Source organism: Onychomys torridus, chromosome 14 (assembly GCF_903995425.1).
Source record: "Onychomys torridus chromosome 14, mOncTor1.1, whole genome shotgun sequence".
NCBI lineage: Eukaryota > Metazoa > Chordata > Mammalia > Rodentia > Cricetidae > Onychomys > Onychomys torridus.
This window is the reverse complement of record NC_050456.1, coordinates 82,661,500-82,677,323: the sequence shown is the minus strand read 5'-3', so window position 1 is coordinate 82,677,323 and position 15,824 is coordinate 82,661,500. Positions and strand designations below refer to the sequence as shown.

Below are 15,824 nucleotides of genomic sequence, written 5' to 3'. Positions count from 1 at the left end.
CCCTCCAGGTCTCTACTGTAGTTCCTGCCTTGATTTTCCTTGATGATGGACTGCAATCTTAAGCCAAATAAGACTCTCCTCCTAATTTTTTTTGTCAGTGTTTTATTACAGTAACAGGGAATCAAACTAAAACATCATAACATACCCACACACCCAAATAAATAAGTAAATGTCATTAAAATAAAAAAAAATGAAACAGGACAAAACAATGCTGGTATAGCATTGTACATGTCTATAATCCCTACACCCAGGAGGCTGAGCAAAGGCAAGATGGTGGTCTGCCTGGACTACATAGCAAGTTCCAGTCTGGGCCACAGAGTAAGACCCTATCTCAAAAACAAAACAAAAGGATAAAACACATTAGTCATTAATCTACTATGTATAACATATTTGACATCTCACTCCAAGTTTCAAATGAACTAAGGAAAAAAAAATGCTACCTATTGGACACATGCATTGTGCTTTCTGCCTGCAGAAAGTAAAGCTATGAATTGAGAAGGAAAACTGGACTTGTCAGCCTGAAGAAACAGTCTACATCAATAAATGGCGTGCATATTATTTCTCTCCCATCCCCATTTGAACGGTAATATGTCTTAACAAGAAGCACTTGGTCATATAGTAATAGATTTGGGGCGAAATCATTTTCTAGATCACTAAGTAGCTTAGTATCACCTCTGGCTGGTTCTGTGAAGCAGAACTAAGGACATTTTGCAGTAGAACAGGTGCTTCACTGATCACCCCTACTGTCACTATGTGCCTCTGAAGGCCATCTCCACTCTTAAGAAAGCTAGCTGCACCGGGCTGTTTCCCACTACCACAGGCTAACCTATCAATTACAGATACCCACTGAATTCTCAGGAAGTGACATGTTCTCTGTCCATCTGGGAAAATACAATGAGTATGACACTGGGGCCCAAGTCTCATTCTAAAATGTAAAGACACTCCATAGTCTTATACCAAAGAAGCAAGGCCCCTCGCCCCTTCTCTGTGTGCTGTGTTGTGGGAGACAACCCACAGCTTGAGTTTGATAATCCCGAGCCACACCTCTAGCTCAACCGTATCTTAATACAATTTTCTCATCTCAACTTACTATTTTGCATTATAATGTAAAATTTTAATGGAATGTACTAGATTTCAGTGATACGATTAATGTATTTAAGTGTATTAAACCAGGCACTAAGGTTTCCCAACTGTTGCAGTTCTGTCTTATAGTACAGAGCCACATTCAAAGGAGAGACTATTTTGTCGTAACATTTATCTTTCTTTTCTTTTTTGTTTCATTTACTAATTATACTTTCACATCAATGTTGTTATTCATATATTGATATGATGCAGACTGTGATCACCAGTTTGTAGCAGTCATTTCTAAAACATTGTCCTACCTTGCACCCAATTTCTAAACGTGCAATTCTGACAACTGAAACAAAGGTTTACACATGATCTGTTTGCCCCTTAAGATTACCCTATATACATCTTTTATTTGTAATGGGGGCCCCTTTACTACAGGTAACAAAGGCTTGAAATCTCAAACCAGTTATCTCCAAGGCCTGCACTTGTATTTCTTGAGACATGAACTCACTCTTGCTGAAGTTTTAAAAGCATCTTCAATTTGATGGTGTACTTGCTTCATGCTACTAAAAATAAGCAACCACACTACAAATTGGATAAACTTGGCAAAGACTGTACCTTGGAACTGAGTAATGACTCAGTGTTTTCATTTACCAAAATTAACAGAGAAGCAGTTAAAATCCAGCAAAGCCAGGTGCTGCCAATCTGAAAGATTGGTGAGTGCTACTTATGGGACACTTGGGCATGCCAACAGTCACTTGAGAAATTGGCTTTCTCCAATCTTCTAAACAGATAAGGAGACCTCAGGGATCTCATAACGTTGAGCCTATAAAATGCTCTGTGACTCACTGGAACCTATTTATAAGTCTTTCCTTCCCTATTCCACAGAGATTGCACTGAGCCCCTAAATAATAAGCTAAATATGTGACTTAAAATAAAGGAACAATTTACTGTTTTTATGTACTCAGGTTGTCATGGCCCAGTCTGCTTTTATCATAGAAAACATAAAAAAAGAAAGTCAATGACTAATGTTCTTTTATTTTTATTTATAAAAAATAAAAACACTCAATTTACTACTTAGAAATGCTAAGTAATCAAGATAAATCCAGGGTTAAGATGTTAAAAAAACAGTCGCTTTATGTACATGGCAGCCTAAACTTTTACATTTGCTATTGTATTCACTAATTGCTATGAGGAAAGGAAAGCTAACTTACTGACGGCGATGCATCCCAAGTATCTTCTGAAATTCTTTCAATTCTTTCTCAAGAATTGGGTATTCATAGACGTCATCCAGCACATTCCTGTATATGGTCTGAGGAGAGGGTGGAGACAGGAAACACATCATTAGATTTACTGTCTGTTCTGTAAGGACTAAGATGGAGACAAGGCCAGCCGGAGCTCAGTGGTAGTACACGTTTAGTATGTGCAGAGCCTGAGTTCAATCCCAGCACCACCACCAAAATAAAAGGCTCAGGTAATGGTTATCTTGTTCCAGGAAGTAGGTGGGATTCAGGACTAGGTAGGCGTTTCATGTTAGCCACTCAACCACCCAGCACTGCTCTGAGGCTGCTTTTCAAGGATGCCTGTTGGGGATGCTGGAAACAGATCTCTTAGTTGGCTACTAGAGATTTCCATGAGTAGTTTAGATCTCAAAACAGAACAGCTGGGAGGAAAACATATTCATTAAAATAACCAGTGGGTTTGAAAAATAACCTGAGTTAAGGCAGAGGGATGGCTAGGTGGATGTTATGTTCAATGCCACTTCCTCTATGACAGGCAGGATTGGGTTAGGTATCTATCTGTTCTAAAGCAGACTTCTTGGTAAAATCCCACTCTACCCTTTCTTTGTGCTGATTTGTACATCCAATACAGTGGTAAAATAAGTCAAACTCTCTGTTCCAGAAACTGTCCGTGGTAAATGCACATTGTAAACTTTTTGGTTTGTTTTGTTTTTTTTGAGACAGGGTTTCTCTGTGTAGCTTTGCGCCTTTCCTGGAACTCACTTGGTAGCCCAGGCTGGCCTCGAACTCACAGAGATCCTCCTGGCTCTGCCTCCTGAGTGCTGGGATTAAAGGCGTGCGCCACCACCGCCCGGCCACATTGTAAACTTTTAATATTTAGACAAGTTGGTTTATCTAGGTTAGTGTCTTTCAGATTGTTACTATTTCAAAGTTTATTGTCAAATATCTATTCTCAAATACAGCATGTATTTAAAATTCATATCATGATATAATATACATATGATTAAGATGATTTTTAAATGTTTATCTAAGTATTGTTTGCCTATATAGGTGTTGCTAGTTTTAACATATCATAAATCTAACATTAAATCTTAAAGTATATTATGGTTTATCATATTTATTTAATATGCAATAAAAATTCTCATGATTTAAATATATCATCCAAAATTAGTGTATACAAAAATTTTCACACATTCTTTCTCATAATATATTTAAAATTTTTAAAATAAGTTCCTATTTAAATAGATTGACAGGTCTTGGAAGTCAGAATGAATTTATACTTTCACTGAATTTGACATACAAAAATTGAATGACTAGGGGTTGGGGATTTAGCTCAGTGGTAGAGCACTTGCCTAGCAAGCACAAGGCCCTGGGTTCGATCCTCAGCTCTTAAAAAAAAAATTAAATGACTAAAAATGAGATTTTTTTTTTTTGAGGCCTATAGCTGAAAATAAAATCAATCACTTGGCATCAAAATACCCGAAAGTGTTGGAATACCTTTAGAAACATTTTTGAATGTTCATCTTCATGTAGCCAGTCTTTGTACAGGGCAATCCACTGTGAAACCAGATGTAAGACCTTGCGCTTCCGACAAGGGACATCTGAGTTTTCTTCTTCCCCTTGATACTTCTTAGCAGAATAGGTACAAATGGTTAAGAAAGAACACTGTTGTTGAAATACAAAATGTGAAAAGGACCATTGGTCTAGTTTTTACAAAACACGCCGAAGCCCTATTTTCTGAAGAATTTAGAACTGTATAAAGGTGAAAGAATAGAACCTGAGCAGGGAGAGCAGAGGGTGTGCTGTGAAAAGCCTGAAAGCAAACCCAGAAACAGAGGGAAGCATCCCCAGCGGGAGGCCATGCAGCCAGGGCTGGACCTCGCTGACAGAGTACCAGGGGCCGCAAGGGATTAATGTCAGTTCAAAGCCACACGAGGTGGCCCACTGATTTCAAGAGCAGCTTCCAAAGAAGATGCCATCTCACTACACAGGTGAATACTATTTCAGTGAGGCACATCAGAAGGAAGCCAGGCAATCTTTGATCTTCAGAAATTCATATTTTATAAAATCAGTTGCTTCTAAAGTTCCAGATGAGCACAGCTGTCTGGAACACAATTTGTGATCTGATTCAGATGCAAATTTACTTGAAGGAAGAACCAGATGAATGAGCAAGGACACAGGTAAAAAGGGTTGCTGATTGTCACCTTCATTAGAGTAAATTTAAAACATACCAGGGGAAGAGCCAAGTGCTCCAGCAAGAAGTCAGTTAAATTAATGATTAGATGTTCATTAAATAAATGACTCTGAAGCCATAAAAATGGGGTCAATACATATATGGAAATGAACATTCACAGTACATTGTTGAGCACAAAATCAAGAAAACAGCAGCATTTTCTACTTGGGTTAATAATGCTTATATGACTATTTTAGTAATTCTTCTATGAATATTTTAATTAGTTAAAAAGACATATAGATGATTAACAGTGGCTTTTCAATGCAGCGAGATTTGAGAATATCTGAGGCATTTGACTAATTATCATTTCCTAATTTATATATAATGGCCCTGTGTTAACTAATTATTAAAATAACTTCAAAGTAGCAAGCTTAGATGACTGGGAATGAGACTAGAGCTCAGCACTGTCTAAACTCATCTACTCTTTGTTCCCTCAAAATTTTCATCTCTGTTTTTTCCCCTCATTCTTTCTTTCTTTTCTTTCTTTTTTTCAGGATGAAGTCTCTTGTAGCACAGGCTGGCCTCAACTTTTCAACCTCTGGTCTCCACCTCCCAAGAACTAATCACAGGTGCGCACCACACCACCATTCCCGGACCCTGACTGTCCTGATTGTGTTGGAAAGCTAACTAGACACAGAGAGCATTGGGAGATGGTTCATCAAGATCGCATACATATCTGTTAACACCGATGGACAAGTGCAAAACAGAATGGTCCATCCACAGGCTCTGTAGATGTGTAAAAACATGACTCAGTCACATTCTCCCTAACTAGGAAGAATACACTGCTGTGGCCACTTTTAAAGTCAGCCATGCACACAAACAAAAAATGCCGGTTCAAGTGCCCATTTCTTTGAGTTTTTCTCTTGAAAAGCAACTATAAAGGTTAATTCTATGTTATGTCTGTTTGCACATGTTCTTTTCCAACAATGGCTAGCAAGGAGGAAGATGTAGCCAGTTGAGAAACATCAACTTCGATCTCTTCTAGTCATATTAAGTCCCACAGCCACACATCAGCATAATAAAGCAATTTCAAGACCGTGAGTGTTCAACTATTATTCTCAATTTATAGTTACCAGTAGTTATATATTTATAGTTATTGCAGAGAACTAACTTCCTTCCTTCCTTCCTTCCTTCCTTCCTTCCTTCCTTCCTTCCTTCCTCCCTCCCTCCCTCCCTCCCCCCCCTCTCTCTCTCTCTCTCTCTCTCTCTCTCTCTCTCTCTCTCTAATCCTGGTGTGATTGGACACTGGATGGCCTGGGAATTGAACCCTGGTCCTCTGGAACATCAGTCAGTGCTCTTAACTGCTGAGCCATCTCTCTCTTCTGCAATCTCTTTTAGAATACTTACTGATTAATTTTGCATTTGTTCTTCTGCTGCACTGTATGTAATAGGGTATAGATTCTTTTATATTTTGCTCAGGCTTAATTATACTGATGTATAAATGTAGTGTTGGGGGAAGGGCACTGGTGAGGTGCAGGGTTTTTGTAATGCACTGAATATTGGCTGGCCCTGGCTATGAGCTTAAATAATGTGCTTTACTATGATAAAAGCCAAAAGCCATTTGATCCTATTACAATAAAAATATCCATATAAAATATCCAAGCACTGTAAAATGGTTCCAATCTATAAATAGTGTTTAAAAATCATGGGAAAACAACCAAACAAAAATGACCTGGATGATTCTTTAGTAGTGGAATATCACAGGCATCTTCATGAAGACTGGAGCAGAATAGCTTATTAAACACGGACGTCATAGTTTTGATTGTGATTTTTGTGATTTCACAGATGGCAAGAAACAAAAGCAGTCATGCAAAAAGACATGTGATTTAAAATGTTTTCCACTTTGGGGACTTTAATAATGAAAAGGTTGCAGAAATCACTAAAATTTTGTATAAAATGTCCTAGTTAAAGACCCAAGGAGACCCTCAGACATTCTTTGGAAACATCTGCAGGGCTCTAAATTATTAAGTGGTAATAAAAGTAATAGTAGGATCATAGCTGGAGACAGCAGCTTGATGGCATATATAACTTGCTACAGGACATAATTCTTGTAGTCAGTGGGCACTGATTGAGTTAGAGCAGGTAAGCATCAAAATGGAGATGAAAGTTGTTCAGGTTATTTTCCCAAAATACATCTGAAGGAGAAATTTAAAAAACTTATAATAATTGCTGATTTTTTTAAAAACAGCACTCCACTTGGAAACTGTGAGAAAAATCTGTATATTGTTGAAAATTTTCAAATTCAAAAACTAACATTTTAAGTTCAGTTTTACGAGTCTGTTTTTAGAAACTGTCAAAGTATCTATAGTTTAGCTTAGTCAGAGGAGTCAGTAAAGCTCCAATACTGTTCATATATATGTTATTTCTAGTTCAGAAATATATATATATATATATATATATATATGTACACTTTTGGTTTTGGACATGTGTTTGTGTGTATACCCAGGTTCACACATGTGCTCCTGGAGGTGAGTTTAGAGGTCAACCATGAATGACATTCATTGGGCAATACTTACCATTTTGTTTGAGACAGGGTCTTTTACAAGGCTGTGACTTGCCACCAGGCTCCACTCTCTGGCTAGTGAGCTCTGCCTGTCTCCACCTCCCTAGCACCAGGATTGCAGCTCCTGCTGCTGTGCTTAGCACGTTTGCCTTGGTTCTGGAGACCAAACTCAGATTCTCAAGCTTTACTGAACTACCTCTGAGCCCTGCCTTCCTTCTGAGACAGGTGTCCAGACACAACTGGACTTGAACCAGTGATCTCCCTAACTCAGCCTTCTGAATGCTGGGACTACAGTTATGTGACACCAAGTCTGGATTAGTAAAAAAAAAATATTTTTTTTTTTTATTGTTTTTTAGTGACAGGGTTTCTCTATGTAGTCTTGGCTGTCCTGGAACTCGGTCTGTAGACCAGACTTAGTCATATTTTTTAAGAGATGTTTTATTTTAAACACTTTATGGAGTTTTAAAGTATTCTTTTACTGGTTAAATGCAGTGTAGTTGGGAGATATATAATAGTCATTTAAGAGGAAAAGAATCTTAAATGGCCATTATCATTAGATTTAATAAAATCTTTGGCTTCCTATTTTCCTAAACATTTTGTGTAGATTGAAATGGAATCCCTAGTTAGGTTTAATAAAAGCAGTAAAGTTTTTTTTTTTTTTATTAAATGCTTAAAGGCTATAATTAATTTTACTACTATTAGAAATAAAATTAATTAACTAAATTAACTTATTAAATACTTAATTGCTTTTGAGGCATCTCCTCTAAGCACAGTGAGGCAAGAAGCCCTGGTAGAGACTTCTTGTCAGTTTATGTGGGCTTATGGCCTTTAATGTAGCATCTCTCCAGTTACTGAGTACAACCATAAGGCTTTCTTAGCTGGCGATTAACCTTCTAATCCCATCGGGCACTTGAAGAAAGTATCCAAAAAGATGACAACAGCATCCAGGGATGAGAATAGATTTCCTATGGGGGAGAACAGCTTGGGTGTCCAGGGATGCTTTCCCAGGAATATGACATCACACACACACACACACACACACACACACACACACACACACACAGTGGCTGCACAAGAGATCTAACTCTAAGTGGCTGATTCTCCAATAAAAATACTTACTGTTTATTACTGTCAATCTACTTGACCTGTTCACTTGGACTTACCTGGAAGGCGAGCTTACTTCCAGCTCCCTAAGCAACCACAAGAAGCAGATATAAAGTAAACATGATATAAACAGAACACTTTGTCCACAGCACAGACTGTGAAGAAGACAGCAGCCCTGCACTTCCCACTACCCCTGTGTATCCTGTCTCATCCCATCTTCACCTCGGATATCACTACATTAATATTTAATACATCCACACTTCACTGGGGTTGAGTAAATTAAGAAAGGCAGCAGATTGCAATGCGGGACGTCGGTCTGAGAGGAAGCCTGCACAGCATCCTGAGGTTAATGAAGGATATTGTCTTAACAGCGCCTGGCACAGGTCATCAGTTGTCATGAATACTGTATACGTGAGAAGGAAGTCATCAAGGAGCGTCTCTGCAAAGGAAGAAAACAAACACAGTGTGAGCCGGGACAGTACCAAAAGGTACCGGATAGTGTCCACTGCAGGACCGTGACGACTGCAGGACCGTGACGACTGCAGGACCGTGACCACTGCAGGACCGTGTCCACTGCAGGACCGTGACGACTGCAGGACCGTGACCACTGCAGGACCGTGACCACTGCAGGACCGTGACGACTGCAGGACCGTGACCACTGCAGGACCGTGACGACTGCAGGACCGTGACGACTGCAGGACCGTGACGACTGCAGGACCGTGACCACTGCAGGACCGTGTCCACTGCAGGACCGTGACCACTGCAGGACAGTGTCCACTGCAGGACCGTGACCACTGCAGGACCGTGTCCACTGCAGGACCGTGACGACTGCAGGACCGTGTCCACTGCAGGACCGTGACCACTGCAGGACCGTGTCCACTGCAGGACCGTGACGACTGCAGGACCGTGTCCACTGCAGGACCGTGACCACTGCAGGACCGTGTCCACTGCAGGACCGTGACCACTGCAGGACCGTGTCCACTGCAGGACCGTGACGACTGCAGGACCGTGACGACTGCAGGACCGTGACGACTGCAGGACCGTGATGACTGCAGGACCGTGACCACTGCAGGACCGTGTCCACTGCAGGACCGTGACCACTGCAGGACCGTGACCACTGCAGGACCGTGACCACTGCAGGACCGTGTCCACTGCAGGACCGTGACCACTGCAGGACCGTGACGACTGCAGGACCGTGACCACTGCAGGACCGTGACGACTGCAGGACCGTGACGACTGCAGGACCGTGACGACTGCAGGACCGTGACGACTGCAGGACCGTGACGACTGCAGGACCGTGTCCACTGCAGGACCGTGACCACTGCAGGACCGTGTCCACTGCAGGACCGTGACGACTGCAGGACCGTGACCACTGCAGGACCGTGTCCACTGCAGGACCGTGACGACTGCAGGACCGTGACGACTGCAGGACCGTGACGACTGCAGGACTGTGACGACTGCAGGACCGTGACGACTGCAGGACCGTGTCCACTGCAGGACCGTGACGACTGCAGAACCGTGATGACTGCAGGACCGTGACGACTGCAGGACCGTGATGACTGCAGGACCGTGACCACTGCAGGACCGTGATGACTGCAGGACCGTGACCACTGCAGGACCGTGACGACTGCAGGACCGTGTCCACTGCAGGACCGTGACGACTGCAGGACCGTGTCCACTGCAGGACCGTGACGACTGCAGGACCGTGTCCACTGCAGGACCGTGACCACTGCAGGACCGTGACCACTGCAGGACAGTGTCCACTGCAGGACCGTGACGACTGCAGGACCGTGACGACCAGAGTGAAACTCTGCCAACAAATGCACTGTTTATCAAAGATGAGCGCTGAGAAATTCTTTACATGGAATGCTTCAAACACTCAAGTCTTTTTCCTTCTGACAAAGTTTTCGCAATATGCGATCATTATTCCATTTACTAAGAGATTCCTTGTATTTGAGAGTAGAGGGGTTTATGAAAAACCAATGCATAAATAATGTATTTTAAAAAATGAAGTTCCTACGCCTTCTGAGCGTTGTACAGAAACTGAGGCCTTTACGTTCCGACACAGCAAGACTTTACAAAGCCATTTGTTTTCATTTAGGGCAAGAATAAGGATAAGAAAACCCACAAGACACACATCAAGGTCCCAAGGCCATTCACCTTTACCTTTCAAATGCATCTGTATGAAGTTGGTTCAATGGTAGATAAAGTACTTGCCTAGTACCCATGAGGCCTTAAGTTTGTATCAATACCACAAAAAAAGAAAGTTGTGAAAGTGATTTAAGATTTCCTACTATAGTGAAGAGAGACTGACCCAACTCCAGTAAAAATTAGGAGCCTAAAATTTTAGCCTAAAAAAAAACCCCAAAAAACAAATGCTTCTTCCTAATTCCATTTTTAGTTAATGTACAAAATGAAGGTAATGAAATTATGTACTATCACAGATTGAAGACTGATACTACCTCCAGCTTCATAAACTGAAACCTACCCCTTAACATGATAGAATGGAAGGTGGAATGTTTGACATGTAATTAGGACTGCATGGGGTCTAGGGAGTGGATCCTTTATAAATGGGATGAGTGACCTTTTAGAGGTCTGGAGTGCCTGCTTCCTGTGTCTACTATGTGAGAGCACAGTGAGACAAGCTCTGAGCTGGGGTCAACGCAGACATTGACTCGGGCAGTGCCTTGATCTTGAGCCTCCAAGCCTTCATAACTGTGAGAAATAAGTGGCTTTGTATTTGGTTTACAAGCTACTACATAGTATGTGGTATTTCATTAGAGAAGCTTGGGCTAAGATAAAGAATGGGTTATGCTGTCCAAGATCTATACTTTAATAAATGCCTAGGTATGACTAGTTGTCTATTACATAGCTCTGTGAAGACTGAACAAAAGAAAAATTCCAGAATTTAGTTACATATAACTAACTACAATTGCTCTAAAAAAGAAGAAAGAAAGAAAGAGAGAGAGAGAGAGAGAGAGAGAGAGAGAGAAAGAGAGAGATTGAGAGATTGAGAGAGAAAGGAAAGAAGGGAAGGAAGGAAGGAAGAAAAAAGAAAATCGTTAATGCAAAGAGCAAGGCTGTATTTATAAACACAAATCCCACTCTAATAAGATGACATCTATAGTCCTTTATCAGCCATAGGGTTGTTTCTAATTTTGACTTGGTTACAGAATAGCAAGATAATGGTGATCTACCTTAGGCAATGGCTGCAGACAGTAATATTTAAAAGGTTGTGTGAGTGTGTGTGGTGAATGTGTGTGTATGCATGTGGGATGTGTGGGCAGTGTGTGTGTGTACATGTGTATGTATGCCTGCAGAGGTCAGAGAAAAACATCAGACATCCTACTTTATCATTTTCCACCTGATTCCCTTGAGATAGCATCCCCTGCTGAACCTGGAGCTAGGGTGGCACTCAGCAGCATCAGCCCTGTCTCCTCTGCCTGTGGTGGTTTGAATAAGAATGGCCCCCTAGGCTCACATATTTGGATGAGTAATTATCAGGGAGTGGAACTGCTTGAGAAGGATTAGGAGGCATGGCTTTGTGGAAGGAAGTGTGTTACTGGGGGTGGGCTTTGAGGTTTCAAAGGCCCAAGCCATGCCCAGTGGTTCTTTCCCTTCCTGCTGCCTATGGATCTCAATAAAGAACTCTCAGCTATTTCTCTAGGATAGGACCACATCTGCCTGTGTGCCAGTGTGTTCTCTACTCTGATGATAACAAACTAGACTTCTGAAACTGTAATCCAGCCCCTGTAACATGCTTTCTTCTACGAGAGAAGCTGAGGTCGTGGTGTGATGTCATGGTGGCAGAACAGTGACCGAGGCACTGCCCTCAGTGCTGGGGTTACGGGTCCATGCACAGTTAAGCTTGGCTTTCACATGGATACTGGGGATTCTTGCTTAGAGCTACACACATGGGCAGCAAGTGCCATTACCCATAAAGCCATCTTCCCAGCCAGAGTCTGCCTTTAATTGCAAGAAACTATTAAAGTGAGCCAAGGTACTAATTAATAAAGTCTATACTAGAATTTTTAACAAAAATATTTATAATTTACACAGAGTCCTAAGTCCAATCCCCAGCACTAAAGGGAAGAGTTTTTTTCTAAGCCATAGTGTTCTTTATCAAAACAACTAATATGACAAACAGCACCTAAAATTCACTATAAGCCCAGATTTCCAATGTTCTGTAACACTGCAACATGCTAGCAAATCATTGTCCCAACTTGCTGTTCCTCTTTTGTTTGTTTGTTTGTTTTTGTTGTTTTTTGAGACAGGGTTTCTCTGTGTAGCCTTGGCTGTCCTGGAACTCACTCTGTAGACCAGGTTGGCCTTGAACTCATAGAGAACTGCCTGCCTCTGCTTCCTAAGTGCTGGGATTAAAGGCGTGCACTATCGTTGCTTGGCTAACTCAATTTTTTTTTTTTTTTTTTTAAAGAAAAAGGCTTGATGTGACAGACAGATGGAGATATTCTTACACTCAGCTGGATCTAATGAGGTAGGAACTATTTTCTAATCAAGATTTACTCCATTAGTAGCTAAGACTAAAAAGAACACCATTAACTTTGACATAAGCAGCCATTCCATGCCTAACAACCTCAGATAATGAACTGAGTAACTGTGAGAGTCTGGTTGGATGGTGGTAACCCACTTGGCATTCAATTCAATTAATCAGCTCACATATCACAATATTTTGTGAAAAGCTTTGACCCAGAAATGATTATTTCCCCCTAAGCTACAACCATATTTAATATTCAACAGCTTTTACCTAATTATCTGTCATAGAAATATTAATTAAAATAAAAACAATAAGGCCACATAAAAACATCTCCAGATAAAATTATAATGAACAGAACAGTTAATAATCCCAGTAAATAGATCATATTCCTTTTTTAAGCTACTGTATTGTGCTGAAAAATTTCCCTCCACAGAACAAGCTTTCCTTTATTCTTCTGCTGCAAAGATTGTGAATGTAGTTGAGTGATATGAACAAAACTATAATCAAAATGATGCACTTCAAATAAAAGTGCATTTTATTTTATATCATCCATGCTTCAAAATGTCTGTCCCACTGGTATTTAGAGATTTTTTTTTAGAGCCACAATGGCTGTATGAATGATTCCCCAAAGACTATTAGCCAATAATAGCTACTTAGAAAGACTAGCAAATCCACCAGCATCCATATTAAAGCACAGTAATTATCTATTATATTACATAGTGCTTAATTAATAGTAATTTAAGAATGTAGGTAGAAAAGCACTTTTGTATTCATAAAAGCATCTTTCATTTAAACAAATTTATATACTCACATTCTGATAAAGAGATGTATTCATTTTGATTTCTAAATCTATGAATTCCTAGGTATTGATATACAAAAAAACTCACCCTGTTTTTTAGAATTTGAGTCACTAAATTTAATCCTAAATTCTTGGCTCCTCATCAGACTTTGGGAATATCCTCTGCCCTCTACCAGAACAAAACATGCTTTTATTAGGGTAGGTGCTGGGGACTGACTCTAGAGCCTCATGCATGCTAAGCATGTCTGCCACAAGCCCAGTTCCTCAAAAGAGCACGTCTAAGGCAGCTTTCTGAACTTTGTGGTTGTTTGTATTTTGAGACAGGGTCTCACATGGCCCAGGCTGGTGTCAAACTCAAGTAACCTGGGAAGAAAGAACCCCAGCCCCGATCTCCTATTGCAACCTCCCGAGCACTGGGATCTACAGACATTTACTACCACACCCAGCTAATTTTTCAACTTTCCTTTCATAGCATAAAAGTTACATTCAAATAATCATTAACACTGGAAGCAAAAAGAATTCTGGCTTTAAGTACTACATAACTTGAAAAATATGAGGCTCAAATCTATAGCCTTGACAGAGAAGGCTCCAAAATCCAGGTCTATGACTGGGTTTACTGATATGACACAGAGCTTTTCCTATCACAGACTACTATTTAAAAAAATTAAGGTACAGCTGGGCACTCAGGAGGCAGAGGCAGGCAGCTCTCTATGAGTTTGAGGCCAGACTGGTCTACATAGGGAGCTCCAGGAAAGCTAAGGCTATGTAGTAAGATCCTGTCTCAAAAACCAAAACCAAATAAAACAAAACAACACCAACAAAAACTGCCAGCCCCCCAATAAATAAAATAAAACAAATAAACAAAAGAACCCCATACCTGACATTGAAAAGGTGACCAAAACTCTGAGACTGGAGAGGTTATAGGCCTAGGTGAAAAACTACTACTATTATTCCGCTGAAGAAATAGATGTGATGATAAAATACCACCTAATGATGTACTGCTATACCTACAGTCAGTGACATGTGAAGCCCTCAGCAGAGGAGCTTCTTCTCACAGTGGACAGACATTAACATGGTGACTCATAACTGGACAATGTGCAGAGCCTGAGAGACTTGACAGCATCGGTCCTAAATGGAACATTTTCGTCAAACCCTTCTCCTCAAGGCTCAGTGAGCTACATGGAAGAAGAAGCAAAGGATTCTAAGAGCCAGGGTGATGGACGACTCCAGGGAATCAGTGTCTTTAGGACACAACAGGACTGATGCACATATATTCATATGGACATGTGGGTTTGTAAGACTGCATCTACAGCATAGTAGTGAATAGTAACAGAAAGACAGTATGGTCTAATTCAAAGTAAGCCTAGAAAAAGTAGGTCGGAGCTGATTCCTAGTGGGCCTCTGAGAGTTGGCTAGAGACCCTAGGGCTCCTTCCACAGGGAAAAGGGAATAAATGGAGGCTTTTGAAGCAAAAAGTGACAAGGAAGTTTCTGAAGGATTGATCCAGCCACATCAGGACTGTCATGGTGGGGAGGGAAAAGTGAGGGGAGGGAACTGAGTTTCCCTCTACAAATGTGGCATTTGGATTTCCTAGGGTAATCTAACTAAAGCTATTAGGCAAAGGTATCAAAGACCAGAGAGTGGGTTATGGTAATGGGAGCCATATGCAAAGAAGTCTGAAGCTGGTATGAATTCTCCCACACACCCATGGAAAAGACAAGCTTGGCCTAGCACTGAGTAGGGTGGGCTTTCATGTGTAGGCAATGGTAGGAAAAAGCAAGAGAAGAAGACAGAAACAGAGAAATGGGAAGGTTAAACTAAAAACCAAGAAGAGAGGGGGTGGAAATGCAGCTTCTGAGTGTTAGATGTTGGGAGGTGCATCAACAGAGCATTCAAGGCCCCTGGATGGGTTGTGTGGATGGGGCTTGGCTGGGGTCCTTGGAGAGTTGCTCCTTGCTAAGCAGAGGGATGTACTCAGGCAGACTGGAAAGGAGGAAGGCTGTTCTCATAATCTGCTGCTGCAGTTTGTACCACGCTGCTTCTCCCCAAAGACTTGTGATCCAGTTGTAGGGCTCATTGATTAGGGGTAACAGTGGCTCTCACAAATGAGCCAGGAAGAAAAATATCTTCATGATCGATGTAACAACATTTCACTTAGCAGCACAGATCAAGTTGTGGAAACTGTCATGGGTACCAGACCTTTCATACCAGTTTGACAGCAGCCACCGATAAAAATCAGCATCCTGGTTCTGAGAGTCACTAGGTCTGACATCATTGGCCTCACTGAGCTACTGCTGGCTCATATGACTAACATCACACAAAGATGCAAGCTGTGTTCCTAAGTGCCTGTCAAGTAAACATGCTACAGCTTCAGGAAACAA

At 41.2% G+C, this 15,824-nt stretch overlaps 1 protein-coding gene across 2 annotated transcripts in view; it reads right to left on the bottom strand.

The window, feature by feature from the left end:
• The window catches only part of Rapgef5 (Rap guanine nucleotide exchange factor 5), a 230,735-nt gene that overhangs the window by 39,890 nt on the left and 175,021 nt on the right, over positions 1–15,824 (bottom strand). For both annotated transcript variants that reach the window (XM_036205803.1, XM_036205804.1), the window contains 3 exons: positions 8,510–8,588; positions 3,807–3,951; positions 2,283–2,380 (listed from right to left, as the gene is read on the bottom strand). In XM_036205803.1, coding sequence (XP_036061696.1) covers positions 2,283–2,380; positions 3,807–3,951; positions 8,510–8,588 — 322 coding nt within the window. The remainder of the gene's footprint in view (positions 1–2,282; positions 2,381–3,806; positions 3,952–8,509; positions 8,589–15,824) is intronic.